The sequence below is a fragment of the Lithobates pipiens genome, unplaced genomic scaffold (genome assembly GCF_037356315.1).
Source record: "Lithobates pipiens isolate NorthernLeopardFrog02 unplaced genomic scaffold, aLitPip1_a1.2 Scaffold_8, whole genome shotgun sequence".
Taxonomy (NCBI): Eukaryota; Metazoa; Chordata; class Amphibia; order Anura; family Ranidae; genus Lithobates; species Lithobates pipiens.
Genome location: NW_027507903.1, coordinates 287,679,205 through 287,700,477, shown reverse-complemented (window position 1 = coordinate 287,700,477; position 21,273 = coordinate 287,679,205). Strand labels below are relative to the sequence as shown.

General features: G+C 41.3%; 1 protein-coding gene across 6 annotated transcripts in view; it reads left to right on the top strand.

Annotated features, from left to right (window-relative positions):
• The window catches only part of FAM53C (family with sequence similarity 53 member C), a 77,484-nt gene that overhangs the window by 8,727 nt on the left and 47,484 nt on the right, over positions 1-21,273 (top strand). For all 6 annotated transcript variants that reach the window (XM_077472337.1, XM_077472336.1, XM_077472335.1 and 3 more), the window contains one exon: positions 9,674-9,731. In XM_077472337.1, the coding sequence (XP_077328463.1) occupies positions 9,674-9,731 (58 nt within the window). The remainder of the gene's footprint in view (positions 1-9,673; positions 9,732-21,273) is intronic.

Below are 21,273 nucleotides of genomic sequence, written 5' to 3'. Positions count from 1 at the left end.
GTCCGCTCGTGAGTAGGCAAGTTGGATGGACTAAGTATGGCGCATGCTCAGAAAGGATTTACACGGCGAAAGGTTGCATTGCTGTGTATTGGACTTCCTATTTCTAGTCCCGTCGTACGTGCTGTACACGTCATCGCGCAAGCTTTCAACGGACTGTCTGTTCATCGTGTGTGGTCAAGTCCGTTCATTCAAAAGTAGGACGGACTGTCTGTCGGATTGTCTGACGGACTTAGTTGGCCAGACAGTCCGCCCGTGTGTACGCGGCTTTAGGCACATCTCTCTGCTCAAAGTTCAGTGCTTGGTCCCAGAGGACAACAGGCCTAGGTAGTGCTATATGGGAGGTGATTTTTATTTTTTTTTGCTTATCAAACTAATTTTATTACACAAAGATAGATACAAAATGCAGTTTTTAAATGATGGTTTCATTTATTAAAGCAAAAAAAAGTTGTCCAAACATGCCTGACTTTATGTGAAAAATTGCCACCTAAACGTAATAATTGGTTGTGCCACCCTTGGCGGCAACGACTGCAATCAAGCGTTTGTGATAACTGGCAATGAGTCTTTCACGTTCCATTGCTGTGGAGCAATTTTGGCCCACTCTTCTTTGCAGACTTGTTTTAATTTGGCCACATTGGAGGGTTTTACAGCATGAACAGCCTTTGTAAGGTCATTATACAGCATCTCAATTGGATTTAAGTCTGGGCTTTAACTAGGCCACGCCAAAGCCTAAATGTTGCTATGTTTGAACCATTTGGAGTTGGGCTTGGTGTGTTTCGGATCATTGTCCTGCTGCATAACCCAAGTGAATTTGAGCTTGAGGTCACAAACTGATGACCGGACATTCTCCTTTAGGATTTTCTGGTAGAGCTCAGAATTCCTAGTTCTATCATTTATCGTGAGTTGTCCAGGTCCTGAAGCCCCAGACCATAACGCTATCACCACCATGTCTTGACTGTTGGCATGATGTTCTTGTTGTGAAATGCTGTATTCGTTTTAAGCCAGATGTAACGGGATGCATACTTTCCAAAAAGAGATGTTTTTTGGTAAATTTGAGATGAACCTTTTGTGTTTTCTTGTGGGGTTTATTTATTTTTATTTTTTTGGTCAACAGTGGCTTTGGAAGTCTCCCATGGATGCAATTTTTGCCCAGTCTTTCTTATTGTTGAATCATAAACTCTGATCTTGCCTGAGGCAAGTGAGGCCTGCAGTTCTTTAGATGTTGTTGTGAGTTTTTATGACCTCCTGGATGAGTCCTCGTCATGCTCTTGGAGTAATTTGTGTAGGCTGGCCACTCCAGGCAAGGTTCACCACTGTTCTAAGTTATCTCTATTTGTGGATAATAGTTCTTCCCCATGGTTCACTGGAGTTCCAATGCCTTTAGAAATGGCTTTGAAACCCTTCCTAGACTGATACATGTACATTAATTTGTTCCTAATCTGTTCTTTAGTTTTTTTTGTTTTGTTTTTTAGATTGTGGTATGATGTGTGGCTTTTTGTGATCTGTTAGCGTGCTTCACTTTGTCAGACAGCTTCTATTTATGTAATTTATTGATTCAACAGGTCTGGCAGTAATCAGGGCTGGATGTGGCAAGTGAAATGTAACTCGGCTTTCCAAAAAATTGTGGATAGTCACAGTTCATCATGATAGCATAGGAGGGGGCAATTACTTTTTCACATAGGGCAAGGCAGGTTTGAACAGCTTTTTTTCCCCCTTTAATAAATAAAATAATTTTAAAAACTGCATCTTTGATTTACTCGGGTTATCTTTGTGTAATATTACAATTTGTTCTGAATCATTTAAGTGTAAGAAATATGCAAAAAAAAAAAATCGGGAAGGGGGCAAATTTTTCAACTTTTTCACACAACTATGTATTTTTATATTTTTTAAACAGGATTTACCTATCTATCCCTGTTTGTAAAAAAAAAAAAAAAAAAAAAACTTGTAAGACACCAGGCATATGGAGCTAGTATGCATTGTTACAAAAGGTCAGCTTATCCTTTAACCACTTTCAGACCGGGCCATTTTGCTGACTTAAGACCAGACCAGACCACTTTTTGCAATTTGGCACTGCGTCGCTTTAACTGACAGTTGCGCGGTCGTGCGACATGGTTCCCAAACAAAATTGATGTCCCTTTTTTTTTTTTTCTCCCACAAATAGAGCTTTCTTTTGGTGGTATTTGATCACCTCTGTGGTTTTTATTTTTTGCACTATAAACAAGAAAGAACGACAATTTTGAAAAAAAAAAAACGCATTATTTTTTACTTTTTGCTATAATAAATATCCCCCACAAATATATAAAAAAAACTTTTTTTTTTTCTCTCAGTTTAGGCCGATTACGTATTCTTCTACATATTTTTGGTTAAAAAAATCCCAATAAGCGATTATTGATTGGTTTGCGCAAAAGTTATAGCTTTTACAAAATAGGGGATAGTTTTATGGCATTTTTTAATTTTTTTTTACTAGTAATGGTGGCGATCAGCGATTAATAAATTTTTTTTTTTTACTGCGAAATTATGTGAACACTGATCTCTGCTCCAATCACAGGGAGCAGAGATCAGTGTCCCTTGTTGCTAGGCAGAACGGGGAGATGCTGTTTACTTCAGCATCTCCCTATTCAGCCTCCCTGTGAGACGATCGCAGGCGTCCGGACTCACGGGGGTCCCGACTGGTGCGCGTGTGCCAACGGCAGAGCACGATGGCAGGGTGGAAATTTCAAATGGACGTACCTGTACGTCAATTTGCCTGCCCATGCCATTCTGCCAACGTACATCGTCGTGCGCCTGTCGGGAAGTGGTTAAAGGGTCAGGTCCATAAATATTGGGTCATTGACACAATTCTAATCTTTTTGGCTCTCTACACCACCACAATGGATTTGAAATGAAGCTAACAAGACGTGCTTTAACTGCAGACTTTCAGCTTTAATTTGACCTGGTCAACGGTGTAGGAATTACAACAGTTTGTATATGTGCCTCCCGCTTTTTAAGGGACCAAAAGTAACGGGACAGATTAACAATCATCCATCAAACTTTCACATTTTAGTACTTGGTTGCAAATCCTTTGCAGACAATTACAGCCCTGAACTCTGAAACGCATAGACATTACCAGACCCTGGGTTTCATCCCTGGTGATGCTCTGCCAGGCCTCTACTGCAACTGTCTTCAGTTCCTGCTTGTTCTTGGGGCATTTTCCCTTCAGTTTTGTCTTCAGCAAGTGAAATGTATGCTCATTCGGATTCAGGTCAGGGGATTGACTTGGCCATTGCATAACATTCCACTTCTTTCCCTTAAAGTGGTGGTATAGTCATATTTGTAACTTTGATCTACAGGTAAGCCTATAATAAGGCTTACCTGTAAGTAAAAAGAATATCTCCTAAACCTGTACGGTTTAGGTGATTATTCCCTTCGTAATGAGCCACTCACTTCAGTGGTGCACGCGCTCTGGGGATTCTTGACTGAAAGTCCGGCAGACGCCAGACCCTGCTGGGAAGAAAACTCCCGCGCTCATGCTTACAGCGCCGGAGCCACGATACCCGGAAGACGCGCCAAGGGAAAATGTCAGCTCCCACGGCGTGGACCGAGTGCGATGCCGGCGCCTCGTTCGAAGGTAAGTATTCGATGCATACTAACTCATTATGCCTTTTTCCCTTACAAGTGTAGGAAAAAAAAGTCGGCAGGTTTATTCCCGCTTTAAACTCTTTGGTTGCTTTCGCAGTATGCTTCCGGTCATTGTCCATCTGCACTGTGAAGCGCCGTCCAATGAGTTCTGAAGCATTTTGCTGAATATGGGCAGATAAAATTGCCCACTTCAGAATTCATCCTGCTGATTTTGTCAGCAGTTACATCATCCAATAAATGCAAGAGAACCAGTTCCATTGGCAGCCATACATGCCCACACCATGACACTACCACCACCATGCTTCACTGATGAGATGGTATGCTTTGGATCATGAGCAGTTCCTTTCCTTCTCCATGTTCTTCCCTTCACTCTGGTACAAGTTGATCTTGGTCTCATCTGTCCATAGGATGTTGTTCCAGAACTGAAAGCTTTTTTAGATGTTATTTGGCAAACTCTAATCTGGCCTTTCTGTTTTTGAGGCTCACCAATGATTTACATCTTGTGGTGAACCCTCTGTATTCACTCTAGTGAAGTCTTCTCTTGATGATTGACTTGACATACATACACGTACCTCCTGGAGAGTATTCCGTCATCCACCACAGGTGCTTTCCGTGGTCTTCCGGGACTTTTGATGTTGCTGAGCTCAACGGTGTGTTCTTTCTAAGGATGTTCCAAACAGTTGATTTTGGCCACCTAATGTTTTTGCTATCTCTCTGATGGGTTTTTTTTTTTTTTTTCAGCCTAATGATGGCTTGATTCACTGATAGTGACAGCTCTTTGGATCTCATATTGAAAGTTGACAGCAACAGATTCCAAATGCAAATAGCGCACTTGAAATTAACTCTGGACCTTTTATCTGCTCCTGCTCCTGTAAATGTGATAATGAGGGAATAACACACACCTAGCCCTGGAACAACTGAGCAGCCAATTGTCCCATTACTTTCGGTCTCTTAAAAAGTGTGAGGCACATATACAAACTGTTGTAATTCCTACACTGTTTACCCGATTTGGATATAAATACCCTCAAATTAAAGCTGAAAGTCTGCAGTTAAAGCACATCTTGTTTGTTTCATTTTAAATCCATTGTGGTGGCGTATAGAGCCAAAAAGATTAGAATTGTGTTGATGACCCAATATTTATGGACCTGACTGTAATTTTGTATATATTCTTTTAAATGCTACATTTTTAAAAGAACAAAGAGGAAGTGATATTCGCCTGCATTCACATCTGAGCAGAGCATATTCCTAGTGATTTTGAAGCAATTTTTGGGTGTTTTTACAAGCTTTGTGCACGGGTTTTTGGATGTGTATCAAGCTTTCAGGCATTTTATTTCCTTGGCTGGACAAGGAGTAGAGGAGTTTTTCACATGCAAAGATGTACATAATTTTTGTGTTGCACAATTAATGGCATAGTTATTCAAGTCTAGTCTATGGGGGGCAAAAATGACAGAATACGCAAAAAAAAAAACAGTGCACTTTTATAGCATTGGGGTAGTATGAATTTAGGCTTATTGATCACTCAAGAAAATTTTAGGAAGGTTTTAAGGAATGAATATTATTATATGTTTGTTATTATGAAGCAGCAAAAGTTGTCTAGCCAGAGCAGACGGTAGCAGGAAAACAATCTTAAAGTGTCACTAAACCGTATGCAGAATGCGGTAGCATGCTAGTTATATTCACTGTAAAACTTAAGGGGTTAATCCTCTGCATTGTGTAAAAAGGCTATTTTAACCCTGTATACACAGATCCTCCCCCTCCTGCAGGGTCTCTCTTGGCAAGGCCTGATAAGACACAGTGAGGGTAGTACTGCTGCACATGCTCAGTTTGGTTTCTATTGCTGGAGAGAACAGTTCCTTGTTGAGCTGATCTTTTCAGGTCATGTGATATTGACATGTGGGCATGTATACAGATCCTAAATGACAACTCAGTCCCTCCCTCCTCCTCCATGCCCAGTAACTAAAGAAAGAACACAGTGGTTGGGATCTCACATCCTGATTGAAGGCTGATCTGCATCCCATAACAGCATGAGGACACAGGCTGTAGTAGAAAAAGCACTCAGGCAGACCCTGCAGTTTATCATGTGACCGTGATATACAGATCAGCCAAAAAGATATGTATATAGTGGCAGTATTTTACTGTAAAAAGATTTCTAAGCTGTGGGTACTATTGGGGGGTGGGGTCAGATGAACTATTTTCATATTGCTGGATTTAGAAACATTTTAATAGACAGTTTTGTTATAGTGATATATCTTGATGGAAAATTTTCTTTTTCACAGCCTATGGGTTCCTTTTTTCTCAGCTAAATTACCGGATTAATTGTACCTGTCTACATTTTTACTGTACATTTATGTTATACTGTTAGGCCCCTTTCACACATCCGGACATTATGTCCGTATTTCATCCTTCCATTTGCGGATGAAATATGGACATACATGCATTCCTATGGGATAGCGGGTGTCTGCGGATAAACATTCGCAGACACCCGCTATCGTCCGCCTCCACTATTGTCCGATTCTGCAGACGGAGGAAAATACTATTTTTCTATCCATCTGCAGAGCGGATCGGATGAACGCGGACAGACGGTCCGTGCTCATCCGATCCCCCCCATAGCGGAGAGCTGACAGGGTGGTCCCTGCACAGTGTGCAGAGACCGCCCTGTCCGCCGCCAGCTCAGTGGGGACAACGGAACAATCCCCGCTGAGCAAGCGGATCATCACGGGGCGGATCATTACTGATCCGTCCCGTGTGAAAGGGGCCTTACACAATACAGAACTTTAAAGGTATCACGGATAAGTCATAAAATATACAGTGCCTTGAAAAAGTATTTATACCCCTGACATTTTCCACATTTTGTCATGTTACAACCAAAAAACATAAATATATTTTATTGGGATTTTATGTGATCGACCAACACAAAGTGGCACATAATTGTGAAGTGGAAGGAAAATGATAAAAGGTTTTACATTTTTATTTTATTTTTTGACAACTCTCTGAAAAGTTTGCTGTGCATTTGTATTCAGCCCCCCTGAGTCAATACTTTTGTAGAACCACCTTTTGCTGCAATTACAGCTTCAAGTCTTTTTGGGTATGTCTCTACCAGCCTTGCACAGCTAAAGAGTGACATCCCCCCCCCCCCCATTCTTCTTTGCAAAATAGCTCAAGCTCTGTCAGATTGGATGGCGAGCGTCTGTGAACAACAATTTTCAAATTTTGCCACAGTTTCTCAATTGGATTTAGGTCTGGACTTTGACTGGGCCCTTCTAACACATCAGAATGCTTTGATCTAAACCATTCAATTTTAGTTCTGGCTGTATGTTTAGGGTCATTGTCCTGCTGGAAGATGAACCTCTGCCCCAGTCTTAAGTCTTTTGCAGACTCTTAACAGGTTTCCTTCTAAGATTGCTTTGTATTTGGTTTCACCTATCTTCCCATCAACTCTGACCGGCTTCCCTGTCCCTGCTGAAGAAAAGCATCCCCACAACATGGTGTTTTCAGGGTGATGTTCAGTGTTTTCCGCCACACGTTGCGTTTTTGCATGTAGACCAAAAAGTTCACTTTTGGTCTCATCTGACCATAGCACCTTCTTCCACATGTTTGCTGTGTCCCCCACAAGGCCTCTCGCAAACTGCAAATGGGACTGCTTATGGCTTTCTTTCAACAATGGCTTCCTTCTTGACACTCTTCCATAAAGGCTGGATTTGTGGAGTGCATGGCTAATAGTTGTCCTATGGAAAGATTTTCCCACCTGAGCTGTGGATCTCTGTGGGGAAACCTGCATCCAGTTTTTAATAGTTTTGAACCCAGCCTTAAACTTCTCCATAACTTTATCCCTGACATGTCTGGTGTGTTCCTTGAACTTCATGATGCTGTTTGTTCACTAAGGTTCTCTAAAAAAAAACAAAAAAAAACCTCCTAAGGGGTTCATATACAATAATGCTGTATTTAAACTGAGATTAAATTACACACAGGGGGACTCTATTTACTAATTGGGTAACTAACACAGTTGGTTTCACTAGCTTTTAGTTAGGGGTATCAGAGTAAAGGGGGCTGAATAGAAATGTACGCCACACTTTTCAGATATTTATTTGTAAGCCAATGGTATCTGGTTCCAGTCAGATTGGCAGATGCAGTCCAGGAGGCCTCCTCCAGGTGTTTTCGTAGTTGTGGCCAGGGGGGTACTGTCCTCCATACCTGGTGGATGTGTAGCAAAGTAAGGAAGTTCTGGATCCGCACCTACAATTTTATCTATTCCCTCACCTAAGTGAATCTAACAAAGTCTCCACGGCAGGCTCTTCTGGGAAAGCCAGTGGAGGGGATCCTGGACATGTGAGACGCCTAATGGCATTCATTTTCACGGAAGCTAGGATATCCATAACGAGATCCTGGAGTTCGCCTATAATCCCCTTTGATCTTCTGAAGGCAAAATTGACATGGATCATGATCAATGAATGTATGGTGGCTATCCACAGGGACAAGCTAGGCCATGTTGAGAAAACATGGAATCCATGGATAAAATACCTGTCAGAATCCACCTGATCTGGAGGGAGAGACAATAGCCCACTACATCGGAGGGCCATAGTCTGGTACCTAGACACTGCCACTTTCTGTCTTTTCATATCTTTCTCTACGGGTTTTCTCTTATGTTACCCAATCCTTCTCCCCCTCTGTTTTTGTAGTGTTTTTTTTTTTCCTCCACTCATCTTTCATTATCCATTCTTCCTACAAGATGGATTAAACTTTAACCCATTGTTGGTCCGGAGTGACCTAGTCACTAAATATAAAGTGGAAGGGCTCGCAAGAGTCCAAGTAAGGGAACAGACAGCAGTTAATAATACGTTCAAAGTTAAACATAGATCGCCTGTGTATATTATTTCTTCACATTTTATTTATTTTATAATATTCAACAGTTCCCCCTGTTGGGGACTATGCAAATGATATTCAGGTTCATTGTCAACAGTTCGGATTTTACATCTTCAGTGACCTAACATATCTCGGTTCTCTGTATCACCCTGACAATCAGTGGGTGCCGGAGGACATCGAGTACCGTAGATCGGCTTCTGCTGTGAATTATCACAATAGAAGGGGCCTGCTAGCGCCACGCATGCGCAGCCCTGCAGTTGGGAAGTACAGGATCACATGTATATATGTGATCCTGCACACAGCTGCTGCCCCGAAGCAGTAAAAGTAGAGAAATTACAGGTAAAAGAATTCTTCTATTCACTATTGCCATATATCTCCCCCACCACAGTTATATTCTGCTATTTAGTTAGCCTATGCTCTCCTGTTGGGCTCACAGGTCTGTGTACTTAATTTTTAAGGATGCAGAAGGTGGGCTCTGCTGCAAATCAAACATGACAAAGATGTAGCCAAAATGATTCCTGTACTAATGAAGATATAGAGGCTTCTATAGGTGACTTCCCTCTCTGAAAATGCTATGTACTTTACTGTCATGCTGATCCAGCAACTACAGTATTCTAACCTTCACTTAATCATTCTGATCCTCTCCCTGTAAGATATTGTGCAACTGTTGTTTCCCCCACCTGCCCCCCAGCCTCCTGGTATACAGGCTTCAGGACAGTTTTCCCTAATCAACAATCTTGCAGAGACAGGGGCCAGTTGAGTGACCAGGAAGTGACGATCGATTCCTAATCCCTAGAGGGTGGAGTGAGGCGGGAAAAAAATAACTGAAGACTTCAGGATCGAGGAAGTCTCTGATATACTTCCTGAGCTCTTAATTATTATTTAAGTCAGCAGCTACAGTATTTGTAGCTGGTGACATTTATTTTTGGATAGCTGGGTGAAGTTCCTCTTTAGGCACTGACCTGGAACATGTATGCAGATGTACTTTCTAATCTGCATGCTTTAAGATGGTTAAGGAAGAAAGTAGTCCCTAGATCAGCGTGTCGGCCCAATATTTTCTCAGTACAGGTTTCTGAGTTTCCATTTAGCAAAGGAGGCTCTTTTGCACAGACTGACATTTTAATATTTATTTCATGTTTTGTGTATAGAGCTAAAAGACTTTGCCTGTGCCTCTCATGCTTATCTGTCTTTCTCCCAGCCACTGCCTGATCATCCAGAAACTGAGGCGTGCAGCAGTCCTTACCATTTTGTGACAGGTAAATGAGTCTTTTCAACTCTTGAGTCATTTTTAGGAGCCACACACATTATTTGTTTTTTTGTGCTGTGAATATGTACTGCTGCAGGTACATGTATGTGTGATTTGAGACGTTTTCTAAATGGATATTTAGAATTACTTGTTCTATAAATGGTATTGGGAAAGAACGCTGCCTGTGTGTAAAGAATTAGTCCGGGTACACTATTTACTTTCTAAATTGATAAAAATGCAATTCCGATAGATTGCAGTGACCTGTGCATGCCTGCCATATTGATTCTCAAAGTGCACCTGTGCCTAGACTATGGACAATAACCACTTTCCTTGGACTATTCATAAACCACCCAGATAAAACAAGCTTAAAGCTGGTATTTTTCAGCCGTCAATTTAAATGTTTAGTAAAAGTGATCTGGCTGGCTCTACAGCTGCCTGATCACTTTCACAGTAGTGAGAGGTGCCACATCCCACCCTCTTGCTGCTGCCCATGGGGGTTCCCAGGTTTTCTTGTTCTGGGGAGCCAGGGACTGCAAGAAACTGCCAGAAGAGTTGGGGCAAGAGGAGATCTAGGAACATCCATTCCCTGTTCTCTTCTGCAAGTAATGAAGCTTGAAGCAATGAACTTTTTGTGTAGCTACAGGACAATATGTTGATTAGCTGCAGTAGATGGCAGGGAAGACATTGGGGGTCTAATAGACTCCTGATGTCCCTATAAAGAAGACCTGTCACCTACTCATGCTATCGGATAGGAGCTTTTTAGCTCCCTTGTGATTGCAATAAAGTTAAATGGGGGGAAAAAAGTGTTTTCTTAAAAATAATTTAAGACATTTTTAAAGCATCCACTTGTATGTAAACATCAATTATGCCGTATATGTGAGGTATTGCCATGAACGTTGGTGGGAGAGAAAATTCTACGGCCATAGTTCATGGTTGACTCTAAACTGATAACCTCTGAAGGCTTTTAAAGAGGAAGTAAACCCTGATGAGTTTACTTCCTCTTTCATTCCCTGCAAAGGCAAAGCATAATGGACTACTATGCATCTGACACAGGAGCCAGCGAAGTCGCTGCTGTCCCCTGTAGTCCGCCGCATCCATCTTCTTGGTGGGGTCTCGCAGCTCCGCCGCTGTCATTCGGCGAAGCCGCGATGGTGTCACTCCCGCGCATGCGCACGGGAGCCGACACGCGCGGCAGCTCCGTCGCTGAGAATGCCGCGCTCAGTGCGCCTGCGCGCCGCTGTCTACGGCGCATGCACCGTAGACAGCGGTGCCCGTTTTCGGGCAAATATCTCCTAAACCATATAGGTTTAGAAGATATTGCTTGGACCTACAGGTAAGCCTTAATCCTTAATCTAGGCTTACCTGTAGGTCAAAGTGGTTTGTAAGGGTTTACAACCACTTTAAAGCGTAACAGATAGACCAGTGGTTCTTAACGCCTGTCCTCAGAACCCACTAACAGGCCAGGTTTGCAAAACCCCTGAAATACATCACAGGATATAACTTGCTGCTCAGTGATTGCAGTATTCTAGTCTGCATCTCCCCAAGGTAATACTTAAAATCTGGCCTGTTTAGTGGGTCCTGAGGACAGGAGTTGAGAACCACTGATATAGACAGTATTGGGTCCTGTAGTTTTTCGCCATTTCATGGGTACCTGCAATTTTAAGGCTTGACGTTTGCCATCTATTTAACACAACCTCTTTTATATTTTACCATAACATTGAGTATTTTATATTGTGTTTGCATGCACTGTATATATATTTTTCCATCAAATATACTTTTGATAGGTGTGCAAACATAGTGCAAGATAAAAAAAAATTGCACTACCAGTCTGCAGGACCTCTTCTTTCAGAAAAAATATAAAATTGTTTGGGGTTCTAATAATTTTCCAGCAAAAAATGCTGGATTTTAACATATGTGAAAATGGAAAGATTTCCCTTAGACATGAAATGGTTAAAGTAATTTTTTTTACTCTTAACAGGCACTGAAAGCGCTTTCAAACAAGTCATCCCTGACCCCTTTAGCTGCTTGTACTGTACAGTAAATCATTATCAAAGATAACAGCAAAGGTTTAATGGGCTTAGTTGGTTTCTAACAGCTTAAAGTGATGTTAAAGCTCCATTTTTGTTTTTTTAATTAACAAACCGGTCATACGTACCTGCCAGAGCTGTACGATTGTGGCCAAAATGAGAATTGCAATTTTTTTTTTTTGCTTAGAATAAAAAGATCACCATTCTCTCATGATTCTTGCAACATAAAATCTTTCACATTATACAAAAAAAAAAAAAATGGGCTAACTTTATTGGTTAGTGGATTTTTTTTTTAATTAGTAATTTTTTTCTAAAATAAAAAAATAATTTGCATTTGAAAGACCACTGCGCAAATACAGTGCGACATAAAATATTGCAACAACCACCATTTTATAGGGTGTCTACTAAAAATATTTTTATATATAATATAATGTTTGGGGGTTCTAAGTCATTTTCTATAAAAAAAAAAAAAAATGATTTTCACTTGAAACCAACAAATGTCAGAAAAAGGTTTAGTGTTTTAAGTGGTTGAACTTTTTTCACTTACACACATGTCTCTTCCATTGACAAATTGTTACAATGTTTATACTTAAGTTCAACTGATAAAGACTGTTTTGATTCTTGGCAGACTGCCTGTTTTTTCTTTTCCTTTCTTTTGAGGGCTGTGGCTTCAGAAGAGCGGAAGAATTGTGAAACACTCTAGTCAAGATCGCGATAACGATTCTTGACGATTAATTGTGCAGCTCTAGTACCTGCTCTGTGCAATGGTTTTGCACAGAACAGCCCCAATCCTCTTTTTTTTGGTCCCTTCTGATACTCCTGGCTCCTGTTTTTTCCTTCATTGCTTTGGTACTTGTTGGGACTACGACTATTTGAGGTTCGCTGTAAATAGTCTCATGCTACTGAGGATTGTAGGTCATGTTGTCATGCAGAGGGCAGTGGAATGATTTTGCAGCAGGTATTTGTCATAAATATACTGTGCGCATAATATTATATTACAATTCAACCTGGCTTCATCTTTTGTTTTAATGGAAGTTTGAAACGGTCCAGATTTATAGTACTGGAGGATTATGTTAAATGTTCTGCTCTGAATTCTGTTAGTCATGTAGCAGTGCAGGGCTGTTCTATATTCTGATTGGTTTTAAGTTTAAATTAAATGTGATTGTTGTAGATATGAGTGCCATGCGTGGTTTGAAATTCAGCAGACACTGGTCGATCTACCGACTGCCTTCTGTACAACCGCCCTGTTGGATTTTCTTTGCTCGATCAGCAATATGCTGATTAGTGTATTCTGATAGCGAGCAAGTCTCACCACCGTCCGAATACAAAGACAAAACGGGGAGGATTCTCCCTGCACTGCCAATGTGTGGATGGGGGAATTCTGGTCTTCTTTGGGAAAAACAAAACAAAAACTGTCTCCTCTTTAGACAGCTTTAGTATAATTAAACCTGCCACCATACCCTTTCGAAATCCTATTCTAACTGCCCTGTGAAAAGAAGGGGTGTGTGTGTGTGTGTGTGTGTATGTATGTGTATGTATGTGTATATATATATGTGTGTGTGTGTGTGTGTGTGTGTGTGTGTGTGTGTGTGTGTGTGTGTGTGTATGTATATACTATTATAATATGCTCTGAACTGGTCACATCATTGACTCCTAGTGGCGGCTTCGGGGGAGAGGAGAGACAGCCGGCAATGGATTCCCCATTGTAAGCCTATGGGTGATGTCACTGACTAGGCATTGCTGCTGTTGTGGCTGCTCTCTCCTCTCCCCTGGAGCCAGCTACTGGGGAGATTTTATGACCAGACCGGAGTGCTCTGAGAATAGGAAAGTATAAGCATCTTCATTTAACAGGGTAGTTAGAGTAGGATTTAAAAGATAGGTGGGAGCAGGTTTAAGCATACTCAGTAATAGCCTGGAATTCCACTTTAAAGCGGAGTTCCGCAGGTTGTTTTTTTTTTTTCTGCAGCTGCTGACTTTTAAAATATGGACACGTACCTGTCCAGCGTGCCCCCGATATCGGCACCCGAAGCCGATCTGTCCCTCGGCTCTCGGAGGCTCCTGCCACCATCTTCGGTAAGGGAATCAGGATGTGATGCCTTGCGGCTCCACTTCCTGGTTCCCTACTGCGCATTCGCGACTCACGCTGCGCTTTTCCACTGGTCCCTGCTGTCTCCTGAGACCCATGTGTCTCCCAGAAGGCAGCGGGGGGGGGGGGGTTGGGTCAGGTGGGTGGGTGAGACGTGGCGCAGGTATCTATGCCCAGAAGTGGGAGCAGGATACCTGTATTAGGTATCTGCTCCCCCCCCTCCCCCTGAAAGGTGCCAAATGTCACACCGGAGGGGGGAGGGTTCCGAAAAGCGTAAGTTATATTTTTGTGTGCTTTTATAAGGAAGTCAAGCATCACACCAAAGGGGACATATATATATATATATATATATATATATATATATATATATATATATATATATATATATATATATATATAAATAAATACATTTTATTGCTTTGCAGTCACACAAAAGTCATGAACAATGTGTGAAATGTCAAAATTTGTGATTGGTCCAGAGGCCAGGGAACACCCACCGTATTATTGGCACCACATCCCAGAAAAGTATTATAATGGTACAGGGAAGAAAGTAGGTATTTTCACGGTGCCTCTAAAAATTCAGTAATGACTTATTCAAATATTATGAAGAAACAATGTCAAAATTAATAAAATTACAAATTTTATTCAAGTACAAAAATTAAAAACAATTAGGCCGGCTGATTTGATGGCAAAAGGGTCCCATAAAGCCAAGAAAGTCCATACACACTTGTTCCGACATGTTTCGCCAGGTAGCTTCTTCAGGGGGTGAGTAGGCCTCAACCAAGGTCCCGCGGTAAACTAACCCCTAAAAAGTTGGTACATCCACCATCCGTTCCCCCCAAAAAAAGATGGATTTCGGACAACTCGCCAAGAGGGGGGCACAGAGGGGGGTAAGGATCAAGATAGAAAAACACGTGATGTATAAATTAAGTAATAGATTTAACACAGATCAGGTGCACAGCGGCGAGCAAGCACAGGGCGTAAGCCTACATTGAACGCCAGAGACCACACACAGGTAACCCTCCGGTTGGAGTGTCACAATGTGGGAAATGTTGTTTCTATTTGTTGCCTTTCTCAGGGTGAATATAACATTCTCTAACCTTTTGTTCCTAAGGCCTCTTGTACACTACAGCTCATAAACTTGAGTTTAGGAGCTTTTGAAGTTTTTTTGTTTTTTTTTCTTTTGCGCCATGGCGCCTAAACTTCACTCCACATAAGCCTGTGTCCATGCACACGTAGGTTGTTAGGATCATTTAGGATCTGTTGCAGTTAGGTGAGATTCAACCTCCCTCTCCTGAACGTGGAAGAATCGAGTTCAGGATAGGAATGTTTTGACCACTGGCCGCAAAACTCGGTAAAATTGCGGGATGTTTTTGCCACAGTCAAAGTAGTTTAAAGTGATTGTGTAAAGTCTGGTTTTAAAAAATAAATAACAAACATGTTATACTTCTCTGCTCTGTGCAGTTGGTTTGCAGAGCAAACGGGGATCCTTCTCTTCTTGGGTCCCTTTTCGCTGCTCTTGCCCTCACACCGAGCAGCTTGCTGTGGGGGCACATGAGCTGAACTGCAGCTCCGCGTGTCCATTCAGACACGGAGCTACCATTAGGCCCCGCCACGCTCTCCTCTGATTGGCTAACTGACTGGCAACCACGGGAGCCAATGGCCCGGCTGCTGTGTCTTAGCCAATCGGGGGGAGAGTCCCGGATGGCTGAGGGACTTGTGGATGGAGAGAGATGGGGCTCAGGTAAGTATTATGGGGTACTGGGGGGGGCGGCTGCACACAGGTTTTTTTTTTCTTAACGCATAGAATAAGCGAAGATATTTAAAAAAACTTCCTTTTAACCACTTCAGCCGCGGAAAATTTGGCTGATTTGGCTGCTCAATGACCAGGCCATTTTTTGCAATACGGCACTGCGTTGCTTTAACTGACAATTGCGCGGTCGTGCGATGCTGCACCCAAACAAAATTGATGTCCTTTCTTCCCCACAAATAGAGCTTTCTTTTGGTGGTATTTGATCACCTCTGCATTTATTTTTTATTTTTCGCTCTTAAAAAAAACAAATATCGTTTACTTTTTGCTATAATAAATATCCCACGTTTTTTGTTTTTTTTGTTTTCAAAAAAATGTTTTTCCTCAATTTTGGCTGATATGTATTCTACATATTTTTGTAATAAAAAAAAAAATCGCAATAAGCGTATATTGATTGGTTTGCGGAAAAGTTATAGCGTCTACAAAAAAGGGGATAGATTTATGGTGTATATATATATATATAATATATATTTTTTTTTTTTTTTGTTTTTTTACTAGTAATGGCAGCGATCTGCATGGGTTTTTTCTTTGTTGTTTTTTTTTTTTTTTTTTTTTATTTTTTTTTGGGACTGCGTACAAATTGGACACTTGATACATTTTTGGGACCATTGACCATTATACAGCAATCAGTGCTATAAAAATGCAGGGAAGGAGTTAACACTAGGGGGCGAACAAGGGGTTAACTGTGTTCCCTCACTCTGTTCTAACTGTAGGGGGGATGGGACTGTCTAGGAGAGAGAGAGAGATCGGTGTTCATACATAGTATGAACACACAATCTGTTTCCACTCCCCTGAGAGAACTAGGATCTGAGTGTTTACACACACAGATCCCGGTTATCGCTCTTTCACAAGTGGTTGCCCGGCGTTCATCGTGCCCACGGGCACTCGCATTGGCTCTGGGCACATGCTGTGGGCAAAAGGCAAAGCGACATAAGTAACATCGTTTCGCCCGGCTGTGGCATTCTGCCACAGTGAAACTGCGGCAGCTGGTCGCCAACCAGTTAAAGTGTTTGTTAACCCAAAAAAATTGATCCTGCTCCTTTTTAAAGCAGTGGTCATCAACCCTGTCCTCAGGGCCCACCAACAGGCCAGGTTTGGAAGATAACTGAAATCCATCACATGTGATATAATTTGCTGCTCAGTGATTGCAGTATTCTAGTCTGCATCTCCCCAAGCTAATGCATAAAACCTGGCCTTAGTTGGCCCTGAGGACAGGGTTGATGACCACTGCTTTAAAGCATTTTATATGACACAGTGTTTGTCCTGTGTCATTTTTGCCCCCTGTAACACCTAAAAAAAAAAACCTGGCTGATCCTGCCAGTTTCTACCCTGCCCCATGTAAACCGACCACGGGGTATTGTGGCTGCTGAGCCCTGACACTGTGGTCAGTTTACGTGCCTCCATCATCCGCAGCCTGCTGTCTGTCTCCTCTCCTCTCTGTACTGTTTCCCCCCGACTGTCAGCTTGTGACAGTGCAATAGGAGGCATATAAAATATATATATATATATATATATATATTTAAAGCCTTAAGAATAATTAACCAGAAGAATTAAAAAAGGCTTAACACTATGGGTTAAAAACATTTGACCAGAAGAGGAACATTTTTTGAGGGGAGACCTGTGTACTAAATGCATGGGAATTCCTGTGCTCAGCTCCAACAGTGTAATGATTCAGCAACTGCAGAAAGTGAACTGCTACACAGAATTGATACAATGTTGTTGCATTTGTTTTGAAAATTTGCCACCAGCAACAAATCACCTAAGGTAAACAATGGAGTTCCATCTCTGCAATATTGTATCAGTTCTGTAAAAAGGTTCACTCTCTGGACTAGCTGATTCATTACACTATCATTGTTTGAAAAGCAATCTCCATACACTTTGTACAGAGTGCAGAGGTCTCCCTCCTAATTCCTCTTCTTTTCAGCCCATGGTGTTAAGCTGTTTTCTCTATTGGTGGAATGTTCTTTAACCACTTGCTGACCGCTCTATAGCAGATTTACTGCTACAGGGTGGTCACTCTGCGCAGAATCGCATATATATACGTGATTCTGCACTTCCAGGTAGGGGATGAACAACGCTTGTGCTTTGATTAATCACAACAGAAGCTGATCAGTGGGTGCCGGCCAATGCATGTCCACTGGCACCCTCTGATCTCTGAGGACACACATTTGATGGAGCTTTGCAAATGTAAACAACGCAGAGCTCCATCCTGTCAACGATTCTGTGCTGGATTTGCAGGGGGTAAAAAATCCATCATATCCCTTAGTAAAAACAGCACACTGTACACAAAAACACTGGTTGGACACACGTTTAACTAGGGCTGAAACAACTAATCTATTATGAAATGAATTGATTACTATTTTCCTAATCGATTAATTGGCCAGCTGATTAGTTGGCCTGCATACAGAATGCATTATTTGTTTTACATATCAGGAAACAGTGCAGCACACATACAGCTCAGTACATCATCCATACATGTCAGTAAGTGCCTGCGAACTTGTGAATGTGTGAGGAGCAATGCCTCATGGGATATGTAGTCCTGGGCAGGAAGTGAGTGGTCCTAAAGGCAGAAGTTTTCTTTACCTTGCTATTGGGGCACTCCATACTGTACTTAACGCACAGTAAAAAGCAGTGTAGAAACAGATCAAAAGCAAACTGCATAGGTGTGTACCAAGTCTTATGCTGGCCACACGGATCAATTTTCAGGTGAGAATATTCATATGAAAAATCTTTTTGCATTCACTGAATGAAAGAATGTTTTGAAATTTTCACTTGCATTTAACCTTCTGTTTTAAAATAAATGTAATTTCTGAACGAAAACCACATACACTGTCTGAAAATTGCTTTGACCAAGCGGTTTTCTATTTCTAAATTTTCCTGTCACTGTGGTTGAAAACGAACATCGATTTGACCCCACTAACTATTAGAAAATCGAACGAAAGGTTCTTAAAATTACATTTTTTTTTGTATGGTGAGCATATAATATAATATATTACAGTTCTGTTTGCAAATCTGCAAAACATTCTAACTTTTTTTTTTCTTCTTTAAATAAAAAAAAAAAGATCAGAGCCTTATGAAATTTACCAGATTCAACCTGTAATACGATATATAGTATATACAGTATATATCTCCTCTAATAGTATATACAGTATATCTCTTCTGTCTGTTATTAGAGTGGTTTAGAGATTTTGCTCCCCAACCATATAGTTGATTATTTATATTTACCACTGCATAGATATATTTAAAGTGGAGCTCCACCCTAAAGTGGAACTTCCGCTCATTGGAACCCTCCCCCCCTCCGGCGCCACAATTGGCACCTTTCAGTGGGGAGGGGGGTGCAGATACCTGTACAGTACAGGTATTTGCACCCACTTCCGGCATAGATATCTGTGGATATTTACGCCACTTCCTGCAGGTCCCCCGCTGTCTGCTGGGAAACACACGGATCCCAGAGACAGTGGGGACCATCCTTATTGCGCAGCGTGACTCGCGCATGTGCAGTAGGGAACCGGGAAATGAAGCCGCAAGGTTCCACTTCCTGATTCCCATACCCAAGATGGCGGCGGCAGCACCCGAGAGACGATCGAGAGATCGGCTTCAGGTGCCGACATCGCGGGCATGCTGGGCGGGTAAGTGTCCTTATTTTAAAAGTCAGCAGCTGCAGTATATGTAGCTGCTGACTTTAAAAAAAAAAAAAAACGGCGGAACTCCCGCTTTAAGGCCCCTTTTACACATGCGGACATTATGTCCGTATTTCATCCATCTGTTTGCGGATGAAATACTGACATACATGCATTCCAATGGGATAGCGGGTGTCTGCAGATGAAAATCCACAGACACCTGATATCGTCAGCCTCCGCTATTGTCCAATTCTGCAGACGGAGGAAAATCCTATTTTTCTATCCGTCTGCAGAGCGGATCGGATGAGCACGGACAGACGGTCCGTGCTCATCCGATCCCCATAGAGGAGAGCGGAGAGCTGACCGGGCGGTCCCTGCACAGTGTGCCGGGACTGCCCTGTTATCCGCCGGCTCAGCGGGGACAACGGAGCGATCCCTGCTGAGCAAGTGGATCATCACGGGACAGATCATTACTGATCCATCCCGTGTGAAAGGGGCCTAAGAAGAAATTGCCTTTTTTTTTTTTTTTTTTTTTACTTTACTTATTAACCAAATTATACACCACAAATTTTTTTTAGGTTAATCAATTAATCCTAAACAATAATCGACCAACTAATCGATTATGAAAATAATCGTTAGTTGCAGCCCTACCTTTAACCTTTGACTGCCCTAGATGTTTAACTCATTCCCAGCCAGTGTCAGCACTGATCACTTTATTAGTGTCACCAGTTCCCACAAAGTCGCTGATCACCACCATTACTAATAAAAAAACAAATAAAATAACATAATATTTATTATTCTAATATTTATTATACTATTTTGTAGACGCTACTATGGCTGCAACTAACGATTATTTTCATAATCGATTAGTTGGCCGATTATTGTTTTGATTGGTTAATAACCTTAAAAAAAAAAAAAAAAGTGGGTCAAATTGACGTTCATTTTCAACCACAGTGATGGGAAAATTTGGAAATAATAGAAAACTTCTTGGTCAAAGGAATTTTCAGACAATGTATGTGGTTTTTGTTTAGAAATTAAGTGAAAATTTCAAACAAAATTCTTTCATTCAGCAAATGTACAAAGATTTTTCATCTGAATATTCTCACCTGAAAATTTGACCTGTGAGGCCAGCATAAGGCTCGGTACACACCTATGCAGTTTTTGCTTTTGATCTGTTTCTGCAGTGCTTTTTGCTGTGTGTTTTGATTTTTGCGCACGTGATTTTACTGCAATTTGCGTTTTAGCATTTTTTTTTTTTTAGGCAGAAAAAAACACAAAACACAAAAACACAAATTGCTGCAAAAACGCATTACATGCTTTTTTGCAGCTTCTCCATTGAAGTATGTTGAACCAAAAAAAGCACCGTTTTGCGTTTAAAAGTCCCTGACCCTTTCCAAATATGCAGCGGCTGAAAAAAGCACAGATATGAACGTGTCCCATAGGAAACCATGTAAATGAACTGTAGTGCGTTTCTGCAAAAATCGCCAATAAACATATAGATGTGAACCAAAGCTAAGATGTTTAGTAACCTAATGGAGTTAAAAAGACTAAAATTAGCCCTTTATAGTCCAAAAAAGCAGATAATCACTACTGGAAGGGGTTCATTTTTTTTTTACTGTAGAACAGTGAAAGTAATATTTACAGTAGTGATTATATTGTTGTACTACAAAGGGCCCATTTTGGTTTATTTTTTTTAACCCCATTATGTTACTGATCGATTATGAAAATAGTAATCGATTAGTTGTTTCAGCCCTTCTTTTTTTTCTTCTTTTTTTCCTCAAAATTGTCTGTCTTTTTTTTTGTTTAAAGAGCAGAAAATAAAACCCAGTGGTGATCAAATACCACCAAAAGAAAGCTCCATTTGTAGAAAACTATTACGTAAATTTCATTTATGAATGAATAACTTGTATAGCGTTACATATGCAAACAAAATCGCCTCAAGGCGCTTTTGCCGCCAGTGTCCATCTGGGTCTTCAGAAGAGATGGGTCTTTAGCTTATTCCTGAAGGC